Source organism: Mytilus galloprovincialis, chromosome 7 (genome assembly GCF_965363235.1).
Source record: "Mytilus galloprovincialis chromosome 7, xbMytGall1.hap1.1, whole genome shotgun sequence".
Classification (NCBI taxonomy): domain Eukaryota; kingdom Metazoa; phylum Mollusca; class Bivalvia; order Mytilida; family Mytilidae; genus Mytilus; species Mytilus galloprovincialis.
Window position 1 is genome coordinate 29,651,744 of NC_134844.1, and position 21,970 is coordinate 29,673,713.

Consider the following 21,970-nt stretch of genomic DNA (forward strand, 5'->3'; position numbering starts at 1 on the left):
ACAACCCGACCAAAGAGCAGACAACATCCGAGGGCCACCAATGGGTCTTCAATGCAGTGAGAAACTTTCGCACTCTGCGTTCTGCTTCAACTGGCCCCTAAAGTTAAGGACGCTTAAAAAGTAATTTCAAAACCATTTTATTTTTGAATGTGCCTATCTCAAGGTAGGAGCTAAAAATTTAGTTGAAGTTCTAAATCACATGAATGGTATATTAAGATATATTTACAATTTGGGCAAGAAATTGAATCCGCTGTAGACATAACATTTGATCTTGTTTTTCATAAATATGATTCTATGTGATTTCAAAAGGTACACGATTTATTTCAGATGGAGGTTAGGTTGAGTGCCAGGAATATTTTAATTACTCCCTTTGAGTGCCAAGAATCGGCCCAACATAAAGTTGTTTTTTTCGTGAGAACGTCACAGACAGTTCGAAAACTATGCATATGTTTGTTTTTATACTTCCTTCTTTTTAGATTGTGTACCTCTTCATCTTTTGAGTTTGTATGGGACGAACCATTTAACTTATAAAAAAGTATTTTTTTCCTGTCTCTCAAAATTATTTATGTTTGAAATACGAAGCAACAAATTATATTTTATCGCAAATATTTCTCACTCAAAATGTTTTTTACTTGTTTTTTCTACAAAAAAATCATGCCCCCTTTTTGCAAGTTAAATTGTCCGCCTCAATGGAATCGACCTTTTAGCTAACACAAAATCTCTGATTTATTGTTGTTTTTTTTACGTGGTGCAACATTCCCTCGTAGTTTGGCATTATAGTTTATGTTAAATATTCCCTTTCAGATTTTTTTTCTTCCCTTGCATGCCAGATTATTTTTTTTTCAAGTGTAGAATCAAATTATTTATTTTCGAAAAAAAACAACATGCACTCCTTCCTCCGAGAATAAAATGGTCGTTCCATAAGTAAAGGAAAGACAAAACCTTGTCGTTTGAAAATATAAAACTACTTTTAATTCATTCATGTTTTTTACAAGAATATATCATAATTCACAAAACAATTATAAGTAAGTCATAATTCCATTACTAACATTCGTGTCTATGAACACACAACTTGTGCAGTCCCTTCGTGCAATGTGAACACTCGATCCTTGCTCTTCTTCGTCTGCCGTTTTTCCTGTCGGAACACACAGTACAGTCTTTTTCTTTCCTTTCCGTTACCTTTCGTATTTTTTGTCGTTGTCCAGGATTCTGCTGTCTTTTTTATAGATGTTCTTCAGTGAGCCCTTCAATTACTTGTTTCACGAATTCAAATCTTGATAATATTGGGTTATGAGATGTGTGCTGATAATACAGGATATAAGAATTAAGCAGTATTCTGTGAAACATGTGGAGTATATTTTTTTCCAGACTTTGATTTGTTTTCTGTGATCGTTATAAAATGCCATCATTTGATCCGAAAGGTCTACACCTCTCATGAAGTTGTACGCGTTAACGATAAGTGGTTTTGCATTAATTGCCTGGATAGCGCTATAAAACGTAGACACTAGCTTTACCTGCTTACGTCGATTCTGGTCCCGGAAGGAGTACACAAGTATGTTTCCCTGTCTAGCATAAGTTGTATGTCCGGGATCGGGATTAGAGTTCTTAATCATGTTAGGCATGGGTCGATTTTTTTGTTAAGGTCCTGTAAGGTGGATTCTCTGAACAAGGAGTGCTCTTGCAAGATTTAAGGATGAGAAGAAATTGTCCGTAAAACATGATACCATTTATTGAGCAGATTAGCAGATTGTTACAATTTAATTACCACGTTTGTTCCTTGTAATGTACCAGCAGGGAGAGCGGATTCAAAAGTTTTACCGAGATAAATGTGCATTTGCAAAACGTACCCCGTAACAGCTTCCGCGAGAACCCAGAATTGTATTCCGAAGCGAGATATTTTGCTCGGAATGTATTGCAATATTGCCGTTTTACCCTTTGTTCTGACCAACGTCTCGTCGACAGACAACTCCCGTCTCGGTCTATAGTAATGCAGAAATTTTCGATTTACGAAGTCTATTAAAGGTTTTATTCTTGACGCCGGATTGTATTTTTGGTTATTTCTTGCCGGGATCTTTTTACAGTCTACAATATTTAAGAATCTCAAAACATTTTGAAAGCGATTGCGGGCAAAAGTCATTCTAAACCACGGAGTAGATTGAGACATGTTTTTTCGATTCCAATATTCTTTTATGGAGTTTTTCCTATTTAATCCCATATTGAAAAGGACGCCTAAAAAAGCCTTGAAGTCGGAAATTGTTAGCTTTCCTTCTTTTCTCCACTGACATTTCCTGCAATATCTACCAATCTGGATTCTAGTTTTGTCATACAGGTCTGAAGCATATCTGAAAATTATAATGATTGTAATTGAGATTTTATGTTCAATTGTTTTCAAAAAATGAAAAAAAAAAAGAACGTTTATAAGCCTACATGTATGCCCGGAGGAAATAGTTCTTATGTAAGCCGTCTTTCCCGTTTGCCAAGTTTTATGTCCGTCGGAAAGAATCTTTAATAAAAGAATAATTTTAGCTTACACAAATTATCCTGTGTTGTCATATAAGTGAAAACCCATCCAAAAACATATTTTATTAAATTTATCGGAACATTATCACTCGTTCGTTCTTCCCGTGAAAAACTTTTGTATTCATTGACTCGGTCCTTTTTTATTGTGTGTGTTTATTTGTTGGTTTTTTTTTTTTGCTTTTCAATAATTAAAAATAATAGATCGTCTTTCCCGCAAAAAAAATTTCCCGTTGGTTCAAACTAGAAAAACTGAGTAATAAGAAAAAAAATCTCTTAATAAAAATCTTTCAAAATTTGTACCTCTTTGTTTGCTTAACAAATTCTTTCATCAGATCCAATGAAAAGAGCAGATAAAAGTACAGAATAGGAGTTGAATCTTTAGCCGGCATCCTGATTGGTCCAGATGCATCTCCGTGAAATGGCGTGTCCTGCTCTACCTCTGGTGGAAACACACGGAACCAAATTGGCTCATCTCCCGGTGCGGCCATTCTTGACAGCGCCGCTTGCCGTAGGTTTGGCTGTGACGTCACATACTTTGTAAACCAAATTCAAAAATTGGGCTGGGCCGATCTTTGGCACTCAAAGGAAGCATAACAAGATCGGCCAAATCGGCCCTATGGCACATAGGAGGTTAACACACAGAAATCGTTTTCAGTTAATATATTAACTTATACCGTATATGGAGACAAGATAATTAAATAATAATTAATAATTAATGGGGCTTGAATATATCGTGATTTTACCACGGGTTGGCCCTTTATGAAAAATGTTTTACCCTGAACGAAAGGGTAAAATATCGACCTAAAGGGACAACCCGTGGTAAAATCACAATATATGCAAGCCCACATTTAGATTCTAATAGGACAAATACGGCAATTCTTTTGGATCGAAGCGCTCTAGGTGGAGGATAATATATGAAGATATAGAAATTTCTGCTTGCATCAATCAATTCATTTTTAATTGCGCAAAATTTCGGAATTACAGTTATTTCGATTTCATTTGATACTGTTTATATACATGTGCAAATGCTGCTATAAACATTTAGAATTAGAGTTTTTATTTTTGCTTTACGTATTTCTTCTCATTTTCGCAAAACTTGCAAAAAATTCTAAAGTACGAACAGGAATATTGTTGGCATAAATTACGAGGTCCATAATGCTGTTGGCGATTTCCAATCTCTGCAACATCTAATACATACGTTAAAATCCCTCGAAGACGGTTCTTCAAAATCACATGCAGCTTTTCTATTCAGTTTATTGTTAGCTTGATCATTACAGCTCACAAAATCTATACTGGATAAATTTATCTGAACGTCATATAAAGTGTGTTCAAAGTCTATGTTGAACAATTTATAACAACACATAGCTGAGTGGGGGTAGAGCAGATTGATATCCTGAGAAAACATTGTCAACCGCAGCGAAACCGAATAACAAAAAAAAAAAAAAGAGATAAATTAGTTGGAATTTATATACATTTGTTTTTAGATATTCACATCTATGCACTGTCCGCACTATAATAACGGAACAAAATCAACAATGGAGAAAAAGTAGGGATAATATGCAACAAACTTTGAAATATTCTTTTTGTTGGTCTTTTGCCTATAATCTACATTTATCCCACATCTGCTTTCGTGTCATATTAAACACACTACTTAAGTTTGCAAATGACCAGTACTATTTGGATCGAAGTATGTTTTCATGTTTATGTTAAGTTCTCGTGTCATTGAACCATAATTTTATATATTTTATATGCATGACCTCCTGCAACTATCGGAGGATTAAAAGTTAAATGTTGTGACTTTTTTATGCACACGCCGTAGCGGAGGGGGCATTACTTTTAACACTTGGCCGTCTGTCCGTCCATCTTATCGTCCAAAATTGGTTTCCGTTCTGTAACTTTAGTTTGCCTCAAACAAATGTTAGAAGACTTATACACAATGCTGATTACCAAAACAAATCACAGATCTAGTTTAAATTTTGGTGGCGTCACCTTTAAAGTTTTTTGGTAATATCACTTTATAATATCATATGCAAGCTGGCGCATCATCTGTGTCCCATGGACACATTTCTCCATTTATTTACCATTGTTTGTATTTCGGCCGTTTTTCGTTTTTTCACATGACATAGTCAGTATGTTTTCGGCTTATAAGTTTCAATTTACCGTTGCGCGGTATATTTCGCCTCCAATATCGTGAAGCAGCAAAATTGTGGTCGAATATGTGAACATTGAATGTATCTCGTCATTCGATCTGAGAATCTATTTTAACGATAGATCTTTTATCGTATCTGTTCAATAAGTTTATAAACATATGTCCTTAAACATTGTGTTTTTAATCATTCCAGAAATACATTATAAATACTTAAGACCTCTTATAATCACTGAAAAAACAATAATAGGTAATCAATCCTTTTTCCAGGCAGGATAATATGCTCTATAGCGCAATTGAATAACCAAACAAATTATAATGAGGCAGTCGTTGTCTTTACAATTCTGCTGAAATAGCCTTGACGTTGCGTAATCCTTTCGGTGACGTCATAATTTTTCTCTCTTTTCCCGTCAACAACACCCTTTCAACGGCTGATATATATGAAAGAGGAGTTCGGTAACCCCATGAAAATTATATATCAAAAGAAAGGAAAATAATACCTTAAAAACATTTGATTTTTATAGAAAAATCGTAGGATTGGTTTAAACTGCAGAATAAATAAAGCTTGAAATTTCTTATTTTTGGTTCAAATTTGACGTTAATATGTCTATGTACTTTATGTTGTTTCATTACCATTTTCAAATGCCTAGAACTCGGAAATTAGATCGGTGACCAACTTAAATTTTTCGATTTTTCATTATCTTTTAATAAGTTCTACGTGTATACAATTTCTTTTAAAATTCGCAGTACCTTAAATTGGCGTAAAAGAATGGAGCAAACTAAATTAATGACGTGCTTTGAATTGTTTTACATTGTCTTATCGGGGCCTTTTATAGCTGATTATGCGGTATGAGCTTTGCTCATTGTTGAAGGCCGTATGGTGACCTATAGTTGTTAATGTCTGTGTCATTTTGGTCTTTTGTGGATAGTTGTCTCATTGGCAATCATACCACATCTTCTTTTTTTTATATTAAACTATTTTCAATACCGCATTTATATTGTTTTGGATGAATTTAAATGATAATTTACTTAAATGTATCATATGTATAAAAGTAATTGGCTTATGCCACATTTTAGCATCGTTTGTTTACGTTTCTTGTTGTGATGATTTTCGGTTTCACAAGCGTATATCTTTCCGTAAAATGCTTATATTCTTTCGTCATCTTTCTATGACGTCTGGTACCTCATTCATAACAAAGCATATGACGTGGGAGTACAATCAGAACAGCCCTGGCAATATATTCATATTTTACCACGGGTGTGTACTCAAAGCGTTTGAAGCGTCATGTTAGAATGTTTATTTTAAGTAATAACTCTCGCATCGAAATCTATTTTTCAATGATTTAGATATTTCATTTAGTAACGGTACCTTAAACAAAAAACAAATAGAGATTATTTACAGATCATTTTTTTTTTATTTTAGAGGCTGCACATCACATTAAGTTTAGTGATTTTTGTCATTTACGTGCCATCAGTAATTCATGGTGGCGGGGCTCCTCCTACTCCTCCCCCTACCACTCCTATTTACACAGATTCAACCACGAATCCTCCTACAACTCTTACTCCTACTCCTGTTCCTAATATTGCTCCAAAACCTGCTCCTAACAGAGTTTGCACTGGACCAAAACAAGTTCAAATACAGGAGTTGGTTGGAGCAAGAATTTCCGGCAGATATCCAACGTAAGTACATTTAGCATCGTAAAAACTAATAAACACTTCACCAAAACAAAAGTTGTGAATTAGTAATTAGTGCATGTAGTGTAAACAATATTTTATTATGAATTATATAAACATATTTAGTATACGCATACACAAATATAATTCATAAACAAGCAACAAGCTCTTATGTTATTAATTAACAGATACCATTTTTGTTGTAAAAGTCTGAATCACTTACCCTGACAAAACTTTATCATACTATCAAATATAGGTGACAATACTGTTGCTGTAAACTAGTCACATCTATGTTACTATATGTTTTTAGTTCTTACAAAATCAAGATTGAGAACAATTATTCTAAGATTTGTTTTATATCACGCTTATCTATTTCTATGTATAGCGTATTAAAATTTCCTGTTTTCACCAGTGGGTAGTGGATTGGTTTTAGTGTTGGGGTAGATGGTTTGGATATTTGCCGCAACGGTTTGTCACTAAATGAGCAGTAAAATCTATCAGGTTGCCAGCATTTAAGCGTTGTTTTTTTTTCAAGATGGCAAAATTTTAATAAAGACGCATTTTTATAGAAATGGAGTTTTAGTACTCTAGGGTGTGGTCCCAATATTTAAATTATGTATTTGAACGAATCATAATATCTGTGGGAAAAGGTTTACTCCATGGATTTAGTAATTATAAAATAGACAACCAGCAATTTCTAAATCACAATCATGCAACCTTACTACTAAGCATGAGTACATTGAGGAGCTTCCGGAAAGGCAAACAATGTATGCGCCTCAGGTGACATTCGGTTTGTAAGTCATGGCATGAACAACTATGAGTTTCATTTGATTATGTTATACCGAGAAAAGCAGGGCAGAATTGTGTTGTGACTCTAACAAATGGAACATAGACATATGTAATATATCCTTAAACGATCACTTCAGAAATAATGAAATGTTACAAATGTGAGAGTATATTACCTATGACACAATATTCTGGTAGGAAGGATTGGTTCCCGAATACTTTGTAAACAACATAGGGCATTCTCCAATAAATTTAAAACACAAATGTATTATAGACAGTTTAAACAATTCACCAACCCGAATAAACGGCTAAAAATCAATTTTCTACTGCTAAAACAAATAAAACTTGTGTTAAACTGTAGCTCAAGAAGAGAAACTAGTATTACCTCGCATTCGGAAAAAACGATCCTTATTCATATATTTTGACTAAACTATAATTCCCTAACAAAAGAGGGACGAAAGATACCAGAGGAAGAGTCAAACTCATAGATAGAAAATAAACTGACAACACCATGGCTAAAAATAAAAATAAAAACAGACAAATAATAGTACAGAATTCGAGACACAACATAGAAAACTAAAGACTAAGCAACACGAACCCCACCAAAACTGGGGGTGATCTTAGGTGCTCCGGAAGGGTAAGCAGATCATGCTCCACATCTGACATCTGTCGTGTTGCTTAACAACTTTACATGAATGTATTTCCAGTGCATCTATAAGAAGAGCTATATTTAAATCCCGCCGAAAGAACAGACACGGTCTCCATTTTGCAAGAGGTTATGGACACGGTTTTTGTGAAACATACAGACACAAGTAAGTGTTCATGAATCTTATAGCACATACGTTCACCAAAATAAGCAGTACCAGATAATATAGAGCAATTATGAACTACAAAGAAACGCGTGTCGTTTTGTAAATTATAACATTCGTTTTGCCATTAAAGAATCTTTCAAATTTTCAATCATTTCCTTTGAAAATAATTTCGATCAATAATTTGAATATGGCAGGGGAAAACGTGTAAACTGTGATCGAAACAATAAACTAAAATGAAGAAGTTCAATACAAATATCCACCAGGGCGTGAACATTTCATTTTCATTTGATGATGGAGTATAAGGTTTTGAATATTCGTATGTCATACAAAACTTCATCTGATTATGAACCTACCTACTTTATAAAAAGTACACAGAATCTTAAATTGTCAATATGTATTTTTAACAAGTTTTGTTAAGGATTTGCAAAGAGAAACCGGTATTCCAATGTATAAAAGTTCTAGTCATTTTTGTGCGTTCAGTTTGTTCATGAGTTTCGTTTTGTTGAATATAGTGGGCACTGCTTGAAATTTTTTTCATTAAATTGTTCGTTTTGTCTTCCGAAAGCGCTGTTAATACAACATTTCATAAAACGTTTACTGCCGCATAATGTATGTTATTGTATCATCTGTACATGTAATGCTAAATATAAAAATCTATCTAATGAAAATGATAGTTCCAGCTTTCAATGTCAATGATATGTTCCGTATGTTGTAACTACATTATAAAAAAGAAGATGTGGTATGATTGCCAATGAAACAACTATCCACAAAAGACCAAAATGAAACAGACATTAACAACTATAGGTCACCGTACGGCCTTCAACAATGAGCAAAGCCCCATACCGCATAGTCAGCTATAAAAGGCCCATATAAGACCATGTAAAACAATTCAAACGAGAAAACTAACCTTTCCTTTTCACGAATGTGACCTACTGAATAAGACTATTTACCGAGTTTGTAATAACATAAGCAACACGACGGGTGCCACATGTGGAGCAGGATCTGCTTACCCTTCCGGAGCACCTGAGATACCCTAGTTTATGGCGGGGTTCATGTTGCTTGGTAATTAGTTTTCTATGTTGTGTCTTTTGTACTATTATTTGTCTGTTTGTCTTTTTATTTCTAGCCATGGTGTTGTCACTTTATTTTCAATCTATGAGTTTGAATTTCCCTCTGGTATCTTTCGTCCCTCTTTTAGATTATTTAATACAATTGCATCTTTTCAGAACTAGTGACACATCATCTGTTTCATCTAGACCTATTCCTTTCTGGCTTGATTCGTGCCCAAAATACACAAAGTACTTTTACTTTCCAAAAGCCATCATATACAAAGGACAAACATGCTGGATGTTATCTCCATGGTATCGTTTACGTTGTCCCTACACTGCCTGCACGTGAGTAATATTCATGAAGGTTGTGTGCTGGTTGTTAAACATTACTTTTTATTGCTACAATATATACCACGCACCGTACAATAATGTATGGTCTATTTAAACGTATGGCATAAGGTTAAATATAAGAAGTTGCTTTTCAAAAATAAGATTGAAAACTCGTTACTTATGTTCACAATACTATTTATGTCATGTACTGAAAGAAATTCCTGTAATTACTAGCCAATTAAGTAATTACATGTATTTACTAGTTGTTTCAATGATTACTGGTATTCACTGATTTTCTTTGTCATTTTTACAGCTATTTACAAACTTGATATTTTTGTTTTAAAATTAGAGATATAATCCAAGATACAAAATAGGAAAGTAAAAGTGTAGGTATTTTAGGGCTGACTTAATTATGGATTAATGAATATAAGGCACACCTTTAGTGGTTATCGACTCCTAGGAGTCGATATTAAGAATTGAACGATGGACAGTTAGTGCGTGAATTTTTCTTGCTACCTGATTGGAAGATATTACGAGACGTGAATAATCAAAGTTTATTGATTGGTTAGGACAATCCAAACCTAGTAAATGTCCTTCAATCCCGTAGAGTATCGGATTTGTCCTCTCTATTTTAGCAATTAGATTTTGCCTGGTCATTAATCATGCATATTGATACACAGGTAACTTTTATCTATAAATAGCCGAATCTTCTAGAGTTTCGTAAACAACAACGTTAAACGATATATACTACTTCATAACGTGTGACCTCACGTGTGTGGTATTTGTTGATTGATGCACGTGGCTATTCTAGCAAATGAATTAATCTACAAAGCAACAGCACTTTCCATTTTCATCAGCTAAGAGTCGACTTAGCCCCTTTTTGAAAGGTTATTGCTTCTTGTGAATTAAAACTGAAAAATGGTTGTTTTAAAAGTATTGAAACTCCCTTAATATCATTTGCAGCATGCAAGACAATGATATCAATCCAAATTGAGATATACATTTGTGAGAAGTTTATAGGCAACTTTGCCAGCTCTTTTTGATGATAAACATTTGATAATGCCAAATTTGGATGAATAATTCTTAAAATCTCATAATTTCTTTATATTGCAATCTCCATCAGGCATACTCTGCTTACTTCATTTGCTTTAATGTTTTATATTAATCAATTAAATCAAAATCAATCATATTATGTCCTTTTTAACCAAAGGACCAAGTGAGCTTTTCTCATCACTTTGCGTCCGTCGTCCGTCGTCGTCCGGCGTCGTCTGTTAACTTTTACAAAAATCTTCTCCTCTGAAACTACTGGGCCAAATTAAACCAAACGTGGCCACAATCATCATTGGGGTATCTGGTTTAAAAAATGTGTGGCGTGACCCGGCCAACCAAACAAGATGGCCGCCATGGCTAAAAATAGAACATAGGGGTAAAATGCAGTTTTTGGCTTATAACTCAAAAACCAAAGCATTTAGAGCAAATCTGACATGGTTAAAATTGTTTATCAGGTCAAGATCTATCTGCCCTGAAATTTTCAGATGAATCCGACAACCTGTTGTTGGGTTGCTGCCCCTGAATCGGTAATTTTAGGGAAATTTTGCTGTTTTTGGTTATTATCTTGAATATTGTTATAGATAGAGATAAACTGTAAACAGCAATAATGTTCAGCAAAGTAAGATTTACAAATAAGTCAACATTACCGAAATGGTCAGTTGACCCCTTAAGGAGTTATTGATCTTTATAGTCAATTTTTAACCATTTTTCGTAAATCTTAGTAATCTTTTACAAAAATCTTCTCCTCTGAAACTACTGGGCCAAATTAATCCAAACTTGGCCACAATCATCATTGGGGTATCTAGTTTAAAAAATGTGTGGCGTGACCCTGCCAACCAACCAAGATGGCCGCCACGGCTATAAATAGAACATATGGGTCAAATGTAGATTTTGGCTTATAACTCAAAAACCAAAGCATTTAGAGCAAATCTGACATGAAGTAAATTGTTTATCAGGTCAAGATCTATCTGCCCTGAAATTTTCAGATGAATCGGAAAACCTGTTGTTGGGTTGTTGCCCCTGAATCGGTAATTTTAAGGAAATTTTGCTGTTTTTGGTTATTATCTTGAATATTATTATAGATAGAGATAAACTGTAAACAGTAATAATGTTCAGCAAAGTAAGATATACAAATAAGTCAACGTGACTGAAATGGTCAGTTGACCCCTTTAGGAGTTATTGCCCTTTATAGTCAATTTTTAACCATTTTTCATAAATCTTAGTAATCTTTTACAAAAATCTTCTCCTCTGAAACTACTGTGCCAAATTAATCCAAACTTTGCCACAATCATCTTTAGGGTATCTAGTTTCCAAAATGTGTCCTATGACCCGGCCATCAAATTAAGATGGCCGCCACGGCTAAAAATAGAACATAGGGGTAAAATGCAGTTTTTGGCTTGTAACTCAAAAACCAAAGAATATAGAGCAAATCTGACAGGAGTAAAATTGTTTATCAGGTCAAGATCTATCTGCCCTGAAATTTTCAGATGAATCGGACAACCCGCTGTTGGGTTGCTGCCCCTGAATCGGTAATTTTAAGGGAATTTTGCTGTTTTGGGTTATTATCTTGAATATTATTATAGATAGAGATAAACTGTGAACAGTAATAATGTTCAGCAAAATAAGATTTACAAATAAGTCAACATGACCGAAATTGTCAATTGACCCCCTAAGGAGTTATTGTCCTTTATAGTCAATTTTTAACAATTTTCATAAAATTTGTAAATTTTTATTAACATTTTCCACTGAAACTACTAAGCCAAGTTTATTATAGACAGAGATAATTGTAAGCAGCAAGACTGTTTAGTAAAGTAAGATGTACAAACACATCACCATCACCAAAACACAATTTTGTCACGAATCCATCTGCTTCCTTTGTTTAATATTCACATAGACCAAGGTGAGCGACACAGGCTCTTTAGAGCCTCTAGTTAATTTACTTTACATTATGTTTGAAAATTATATTGTAATTGTCCTGCTCATTTTGGGCGCCGTGATTGGCAAATAAAATATTTGTTGTTTGTTGTTGTTGTTGCATATAAACTTGCCCAATGACATAAGTCAAATTCCTTTTACAAAATAGTTTTACTTACAACTTCTTTTGTCAGACTGTTGTGATAAAGCTGACATTCTTCACAAACACATTTATACAATTTGATGGTGTTAAGAGTCACATTTCATATGTTTGTCTTTCTCTTTTTTATGAGTTTTACAAGACCTCCAAACTCCAGCTTATATACCTGCAACAAAATTTTATTATCGTTTTTATCTGTATAAGAATGATCTTTTGTGGATTGAATAAGCCATTCCTTTTGATTTTCTTTCAATGTTGTCATTATGATTATGTTTCTTTTTGTCGAGCCTGCGACCTTTGTCGCAAAAGCGAGACACAGCAAACCATTCTGTCGTCAGCATCATCCACAAGTATTCACTATGTGGTTAAATGTCTTTAAATTTTGATAACTTTCTTAAATTATCCTGGATTTCTACCAAACGTGAACAGAAGCTTGACTACAATTATGAGATAATTTTCAAGAAGTAAATTTTGTGAAAATAAATCAAGTTTTTCCGTATACTTATAAATGGACTTATATGCCAGTTAACATTACATTCACATTGTGGTTAAAGTTTTTAAAATTTTGATAACTTTCTCAGAATATCCTGAATTTCTACCAAACTTGGACAGAAGCTTGCTTATGATCATTAGATAATATCAAGAGGTAAAGTTTGTTAAAAAAAAATCCCTTTTCGTATATTCCTTATAAATGTACTTGTTTTTTTTTACCCCGGTTAACATTACATATACACTGCGGTTAAAAGTTTTTTTTAAACATTTATTAGATTTCATAAACCATCCTGGATTTTAACCAAATTTGGACAGAAGCTTCTTACAGCACTAGTCAAAAGATTTGATATTTCCCCCCATTTTTGTTGAGCCTGTGACTAACAGCTAAAGTAGGTGAGATACTGGGTTCTGCGAAACCCTTACAATTTTAAATCTGAATACATCGGTAACCTATCTCCAGCTAGGGGTGGAATTGCAGGTCACATGAAAACGTATTCAATGAGGTCCAATTATTCACTTGCAAGTGCAAAAATCATCAACCATGTTTCTCTGCTTATTTTAGTAAAATAGAACCAGATTGCCGCTAAAAGTGAATTATAATTTCACTATATAATTTTCATTAATGATTTAACAAACAAAAAAATCATATTTAATTTATTTTATATCTTGTAGCTAATGCTCTTATTACAAAAAAAGGTACATTTTAGGCTGATCACTTTTTAAGAGTACTCACTGATCTTCTATAGGTAGAATTACCATAACTTTTGATCAGCTTACCATATTACAACATTGTTTTAACAGTTAGTAAATTGGTGTAAAAATTCATTTTAAAATTAGTAATTGCTGGTAATAACTGGGCCGTTTCAGGAATTACTTGTATTTACTAAGTACATCGTACATCGGGGATTACATGTAATTCCTAAACTTTAGTAATTATATGTAATTCCCAATGTCACCTATTTACTGTAACATATATAGCAAAAATCAGCATATGTTTTGGAAAAAAGATTGGTAAAATAGGTATTGCAGAAAGTCGTAAACACGTAATTCCTATGGAAGTAATCGATGATGATGGTATTGTAAGTTCTGAATTAACAGATGTTCTTGATAAATGGAAATCTGAATATTCAGAATTGCTTAATCAGCAAAACAGTTCGATTAGGGTTTCTGATTCTTGTACCAGTTTAAATGAAGCGAGTACTTTTAATGATTTCTTGTTGACGGAACCCATTTCGTTTCAGGAAACAGTACAAGTTATTGAAAAGACAAAAAGGGGTAAATCTGCTGGCATCGATAACCTGCCAGGGGAGGTTTTTCTTAACCAGAGTTCAGCTCTATTTCTATACCATTTATTTGATATTTGTTTTAGATATGGTAATGTTCCCGATTTATGGAATAGAATTATTATAAATCCTATTCCTAAATCTAACATGTCAGACGCGAGAGACCCCCTTTGTTATAGAGGGATCGCCCTGGCAGCAGTGTCTTACAAATTGTACTGTAATATACTGAGCGATAGATTATCTCAATGGTTAGATGATAACCATGTACTGGCTGACGAGCAGAATGGTTTCCGGCAACAACGTAGTACAATTGACCAATTATCTAGTCTTACTAATTTGATTGATGTAAGAAAAAACTTCGTAAATCAACCTTTTGCGCCTTTATAGATTTTAAAAAGGCTTACGACACTATACAAAGGGATTTTTTGTGGTATAAATTAAATAAAATGAGTGTTGCACACGCTTTTTGTTCTGCTATTAAGTCAATTTATACAAATGTTTTATGTTCTGTAAGAATAAACGGTCATTTCACAGACTGGTTTGATGTTAACTGTGGCTTGAAACAAGGATGTCCCTTGTCGCCCATTTTGTTTAACTTGTAAAATTATATGAAAGTTTGGTTTGTCCTATAATAGAATATGGAGCAGGTATATGGGGTGTAAAAACATATTCTTGTATTAACTCCATACATAATAGGGCTTGTAGATTTTTTCTCGGAGTAGGAAAATATGCACCAAATGCTGCAGTTACCGGAGACTTAGGTATAACACCTATTTTTGATAAGCAGTGGAAAACTATTATTCGTTTGTGGTTTAGATTAAATAACATGAGCTCAAATCGGTTAAATGCAAAAGTTCACAAGTGGGCTGATAGTATGAGTATTAAGCATAAGTGTGTTAAAAACTGGAATTTTTTAGTTTTAGTAAAGAAAACCTTCTGTGAACTAAATTTAAGTAATTTATCGTGTCCTGAAAATAGAAACACTAACTATGTTATAAAAAAATTTATGTCAAAATTACACGAAAAAAAATTTATGTCAAAATTACACGAAAAAAAATTGATGTCAAAATTACACGAAAAACATGTCGATAATGCTGTTTTACATTCTGATAAATCTATATCGGGCAGAGGTGGCAATAAGTTACGAACTTACAGACTGTTTAAGGAAAATTTTGAACCGGATGAATACTGCAAAATAGCTTTACCCTTCAGTCACAGAAGTGCTTTCGCCAAATTTAGATGTGGTGTTGCTCCCCTAAGAATTGAAACAGGGAGATATGAAAATATTGTTTTAGAAAATAGAGTGTGCCATATATGTGACGTTTTTATTGAAGATGAAGAAAATGTTTTATTAGATGTCCTCTTTATAACGATTTTAGAAACCATTTATATTATGTTGCTGAAACTTTTAATGATAATTTTAATACTTTAGATGATAATCAAAAGTTAGTGTTTTTATTCTCAGATGTAAATATGATACGTGTGTGTGCCAAAACCTGTCATTTGATTTTAAAATGACGTAGAAATTTTATATATTGTAAATAGTATTTTATTTCATATTGTGTATTATATCTATGCATTTTAATAGTCTCTTATAATTCTGTATAGAATGGTTCTCATTTTATCTAGTGTTATTTTACAATGTATAAAGATTGATTGTACTTGTTGAGAGATGAGACTTTAATAAAACATTGAATTGAAATATATATTACATTTAATCCGGTATCAGAAATATGGGTCGTTTTTACTTTTTTCGAAAAAAGTCCAATTTGACACAAGACATTTATTTTTTATAGATCTAGGGGTTGTCGAGGAGTAAAGGAAGCATATTCAGGAATCACTGCCTGTAGACAGAGTACATGGAAATCATATTACTATTATATTTGGTGCTCAAGGTCCGGTTTAGTGCGAAGACGTATCCGATTACCACAATGTTGTTCATGTATGCGACTGAGATGCCCTTAGTTCCGAGCAATGCCTACTCCGCTCTAAAAACCAACAGACAGATATCTTTCAAATATATTTTTTGGATTAAACTCCACATAATGTATATCAATAATATGTATGTTGTTTTTATTTAATCTATAATTTATTGAGTGACATTTACAAACTGAAAATATTCAACCATTCCACAACGGTTGAAAAAAGCAATAAATCCTGAATCCCAACGAAAGTTCATTTTTCTTCAACCAATTGTATTGCTTGTGATTGGTATACCTCCCTAGCAGGTTTTATTTTACAACTTTTGATTCGCCATGGCTAAGTATTGAGAATTGTGTTGTGACTCTAACAAATGGAACATAGGCATATGTAATATATCCTTAAACGATCAATTCAGAAAAAATGAAATGTGAGAATATATTACCTATGACACAATATTCTGGTAGGAAGGATTGGTTCCCGAATACTTTGTAAACAACATAAGGCATTCTCCAATAAATTTAAAACACAAATGTATTATAGACAGTTTAAACAATTCACCAACCCGAATAAACAGCTTAAAATCAATTTTCTACTTCTAAAACAGATAAAACTTGTGTTAAACTGTAGCTCAAGAAGAGAAACTAGTATCACCTCGCATTCGGAAAAAGCGATCCTTATTCATATAGTTTGACTAAACTATAATTCTCTAACAAAAGAGGGACGAAAGATACCAGAAGAAGAGTCAAACTCATAGACAGAAAATAAACTGACAACACCATGGCTAAAAATAAAAAGAAAAACAGACAAATAATAGTACAGAAGTCACAACATAGAAAACTAAAGACTAAGCAACACGAACCCCATCAAAACTGGGGGTGATCTTAGGTGCTCCGGAAGGGTAAGCGGATCATGCTCCACATGTGACATCTGTCGTGTTGCTTAACAACTTTACATGCATGTATTCCCAGTGCATCTATAAGAAGAGCTATATTTAAATCCCGCCGAAGGAACAGACACGGTCTCCATTTTGCAAGAGGTTATGGACACGGTTTTTTGTGAAACATACAGACACAAGTAAGTGTTTATGAATCTTATAGCACATACGTTCACCAAAATAAGCAGTACCAGATAATATAGAGCAATTATGAACTACAAAGAAACGCGTGTCGTTTTGTAAATTATAACCTTCGTTTTGCCATTAAAGAATCTTTCAAATTTTCAATCATTTCCTTTGAAAATAATTTCGATCAATAATTTGAATATGGCAGGGGAAAACGTGTAAACTGTGCCTTCAGTTTGTTCATGAGTTTCGTTTTGTTGAATATAGTGGGCACTGCTTGAAATTTTTTTCATTAAATTGTTTGTTTTGTCTTCCGAAAGCGTTGTTAATACAACATTTCATAAAACGTTTACTGCCGCATAATGTATGTTATTGTATCATCTGTACATGTAATGCTAAATATAAAAATCTATCTAATGAAAATGATAGTTCCAGCTTTCAATGTCAATGATATGTTCCGTATGTTGTAACTACATTATAAAAAAGAAGATGTGGTATGATTGCCAATGAAACAACTATCCACAAAAGACCACAATGAAACAGACATTAACAACTATAGGTCACCGTACGGCCTTCAACAATGAGCAAAGCCCCATACCGCATAGTCAGCTATAAAAGGCCCATATAAGACCATGTAAAACAATTCAAACGAGAAAACTAACCTTTCCTTTTCACGAATGTGACCTACTGAATAAGACTATTTACCGAGTTTGTAATAACATAAGCAACACGACGGGTGCCACATGTGGAGCAGGATCTGCTTACCCTTCCGGAGCACCTGAGATACCCTAGTTTATGGCGGGGTTCATGTTGCTTGGTAATTAGTTTTCTATGTTGTGTCTTTTGTACTATTATTTGTCTGTTTGTCTTTTTATTTCTAGCCATGGTGTTGTCACTTTATTTTCAATCTATGAGTTTGAATATCCCTCTGGTATCTTTCTTCCCTCTTTTAGATTATTTAATACAATTGCATCTTTTCAGAACTAGTGACACATCATCTGTTTCACCTCGACCTATTCCTTTCTGGCTTGATTCGTGCCCAAAATACACAAAGTACTTTTACTTTCCAAAAGCCATCATATACAAAGGACAAACATGCTGGATGTTATCTCCATGGTATCGTTTACATTGTCCCTACACTGCCTGCACGTGAGTAATATTCATGAAGGTTGTGTGCTGGTTGTTAAACATTACTTTTTATTGCTACAATATATACCACGCACCGTACAATAATGTATGGTCTATTTAAACGTATGGCATAAGGTTAAATATAAGAAGTTGCTTTTCAAAAATAAGATTGAAAACTCGTTACTTATGTTCACAATACTATTTATGTCATGTACTGAAAGAAATTCCTGTAATTACTAGCCAATTAAGTAATTACATGTATTTACTAGTTGTTTCAATGATTACTGGTATTCACTGATTTTCTTTGTCATTTTTACAGCTATTTACAAACTTGATATTTTTGTTTTAAAATTAGAGATATAATCCAAGATACAAAATAGGAAAGTAAAAGTGTAGGTATTTTAGGGCTGACTTAATTAAGGATTAATGAATATAAGGCACACCTTTAGTGGTTATCGACTCCTAGGAGTCGATATTAAGAATTGAACGATGGACAGTTAGTGCGTGAATTTTTCTTGCTACCTGATTGGAAAATATTACGAGACGTGAATAATCAAAGTTTATTGATTGGTTAGGACAATCCAAACCTAGTAAATGTCTTTCAATCCCGTAGAGTATCGGATTTGTCCTCTCTATTTTAGCAATTAGATTTTGCCTGGTCATTAATCATGCATATTGATACACAGGTAACTTTTATCTATAAATAGCCGAATCTTCTAGAGTTTCGTAAACAACAACGTTAAACGATATATACTACTTCATAACGTGTGACCTCACGTGTGTGGTATTTGTTGATTGATGCACGTGGCTATTCTAGCAAATGAATTAATCTACAAAGCAACAGCACTTTCCATTTTCATCAGCTAAGAGTCGACTTAGCCCCTTTTTGAAAGGTTATTGCTTCTTGTGAATTAAAACTGAAAAATGGTTGTTTTAAAAGTATTGAAACTCCCTTAATATCATTTGCAGCATGCAAGACAATGATATCAATCCAAATTGAGATATACATTTGTGAGAAGTTTATAGGCAACTTTGCCAGCTCTTTTTGATGATAAACATTTGATAATGCCAAATTTGGATGAATAATTCTTAAAATCTCATAATTTCTTTATATTGCAATCTCCATCAGGCATACTCTGCTTACTTCATTTGCTTTAATGTTTTATATTAATCAATTAAATCAAAATCAATCATATTATGTCCTTTTTAACCAAAGGACCAAGTGAGCTTTTCTCATCACTTTGCGTCCGTCGTCCGTCGTCGTCCGGCGTCGTCTGTTAACTTTTACAAAAATCTTCTCCTCTGAAACTACTGGGCCAAATTAAACCAAACGTGGCCACAATCATCATTGGGGTATCTGGTTTAAAAAATGTGTGGCGTGACCCGGCCAACCAAACAAGATGGCCGCCATGGCTAAAAATAGAACATAGGGGTAAAATGCAGTTTTTGGCTTATAACTCAAAAACCAAAGCATTTAGAGCAAATCTGACATGGTTAAAATTGTTTATCAGGTCAAGATCTATCTGCCCTGAAATTTTCAGATGAATCCGACAACCTGTTGTTGGGTTGCTGCCCCTGAATCGGTAATTTTAGGGAAATTTTGCTGTTTTTGGTTATTATCTTGAATATTGTTATAGATAGAGATAAACTGTAAACAGCAATAATGTTCAGCAAAGTAAGATTTACAAATAAGTCAACATTACCGAAATGGTCAGTTGACCCCTTAAGGAGTTATTGATCTTTATAGTCAATTTTTAACCATTTTTCGTAAATCTTAGTAATCTTTTACAAAAATCTTCTTCTCTGAAACTACTGGGCCAAATTAATCCAAACTTGGCCACAATCATCATTGGGGTATCTAGTTTAAAAAATGTGTGGCGTGACCCTGCCAACCAACCAAGATGGCCGCCACGGCTATAAATAGAACATATGGGTCAAATGTAGATTTTGGCTTATAACTCAAAAACCAAAGCATTTAGAGCAAATCTGACATGAAGTAAATTGTTTATCAGGTCAAGATCTATCTGCCCTGAAATTTTCAGATGAATCGGAAAACCTGTTGTTGGGTTGTTGCCCCTGAATCGGTAATTTTAAGGAAATTTTGCTGTTTTTGGTTATTATCTTGAATATTATTATAGATAGAGATAAACTGTAAACAGTAATAATGTTCAGCAAAGTAAGATATACAAATAAGTCAACGTGACTGAAATGGTCAGTTGACCCCTTTAGGAGTTATTGCCCTTTATAGTCAATTTTTAACCATTTTTCATAAATCTTAGTAATCTTTTACAAAAATCTTCTCCTCTGAAACTACTGTGCCAAATTAATCCAAACTTTGCCACAATCATCTTTAGGGTATCTAGTTTCCAAAATGTGTCCTATGACCCGGCCATCAAATTAAGATGGCCGCCACGGCTAAAAATAGAACATAGGGGTAAAATGCAGTTTTTGGCTTGTAACTCAAAAACCAAAGAATATAGAGCAAATCTGACAGGAGTAAAATTGTTTATCAGGTCAAGATCTATCTGCCCTGAAATTTTCAGATGAATCGGACAACCCGCTGTTGGGTTGCTGCCCCTGAATCGGTAATTTTAAGGGAATTTTGCTGTTTTGGGTTATTATCTTGAATATTATTATAGATAGAGATAAACTGTGAACAGTAATAATGTTCAGCAAAATAAGATTTACAAATAAGTCAACATGACCGAAATGGTCAATTGACCCCCTAAGGAGTTATTGTCCTTTATAGTCAATTTTTAACAATTTTCATAAAATTTGTAAATTTTTATTAACATTTTCCACTGAAACTACTAAGCCAAGTTTATTATAGACAGAGATAATTGTAAGCAGCAAGACTGTTTAGTAAAGTAAGATGTACAAACACATCACCATCACCAAAACACAATTTTGTCACGAATCCATCTGCTTCCTTTGTTTAATATTCACATAGACCAAGGTGAGCGACACAGGCTCTTTAGAGCCTCTAGTTAATTTACTTTACATTATGTTTGAAAATTATATTGTAATTGTCCTGCTCATTTTGGGCGCCGTGATTGGCAAATAAAATATTGGTTGTTTGTTGTTGTTGTTGCATATAAACTTGCCCAATGACATAAGTCAAATTCCTTTTACAAAATAGTTTTACTTACAACTTCTTTTGTCAGACTGTTGTGATAAAGCTGACATTCTTCACAAACACATTTATACAATTTGATGGTGTTAAGAGTCACATTTCATATGTTTGTCTTTCTCTTTTTTATGAGTTTTACAAGACCTCCAAACTCCAGCTTATATACCTGCAACAAAATTTTATTATCGTTTTTATCTGTATAAGAATGATCTTTTGTGGATTGAATAAGCCATTCCTTTTGATTTTCTTTCAATGTTGTCATTATGATTATGTTTCTTTTTGTCGAGCCTGCGACCTTTGTCGCAAAAGCGAGACACAGCAAACCATTCTGTCGTCAGCATCATCCACAAGTATTCACTATGTGGTTAAATGTCTTTAAATTTTGATAACTTTCTTAAATTATCCTGGATTTCTACCAAACGTGAACAGAAGCTTGACTACAATTATGAGATAATTTTCAAGAAGTAAATTTTGTGAAAATAAATCAAGTTTTTCCGTATACTTATAAATGGA

The 21,970-nt window shown here is 33.6% G+C and overlaps 1 protein-coding gene across 1 annotated transcript; it reads left to right on the plus strand.

The window, feature by feature from the left end:
- Positions 1-327: 327 nt before the first annotated feature.
- LOC143084072 (uncharacterized) lies at positions 328-16,210 on the plus strand. Its single transcript, XM_076260489.1, has 5 exons — positions 328-333; positions 6,090-6,346; positions 7,834-7,938; positions 9,165-9,332; positions 16,013-16,210. The coding sequence occupies exons 1-5, from the start codon at positions 328-330 to the stop codon at positions 16,179-16,181; spliced, it is 705 nt and encodes a 234-aa protein (XP_076116604.1). The 3' UTR covers positions 16,182-16,210.
- Positions 16,211-21,970: the final 5,760 nt, after the last annotated feature.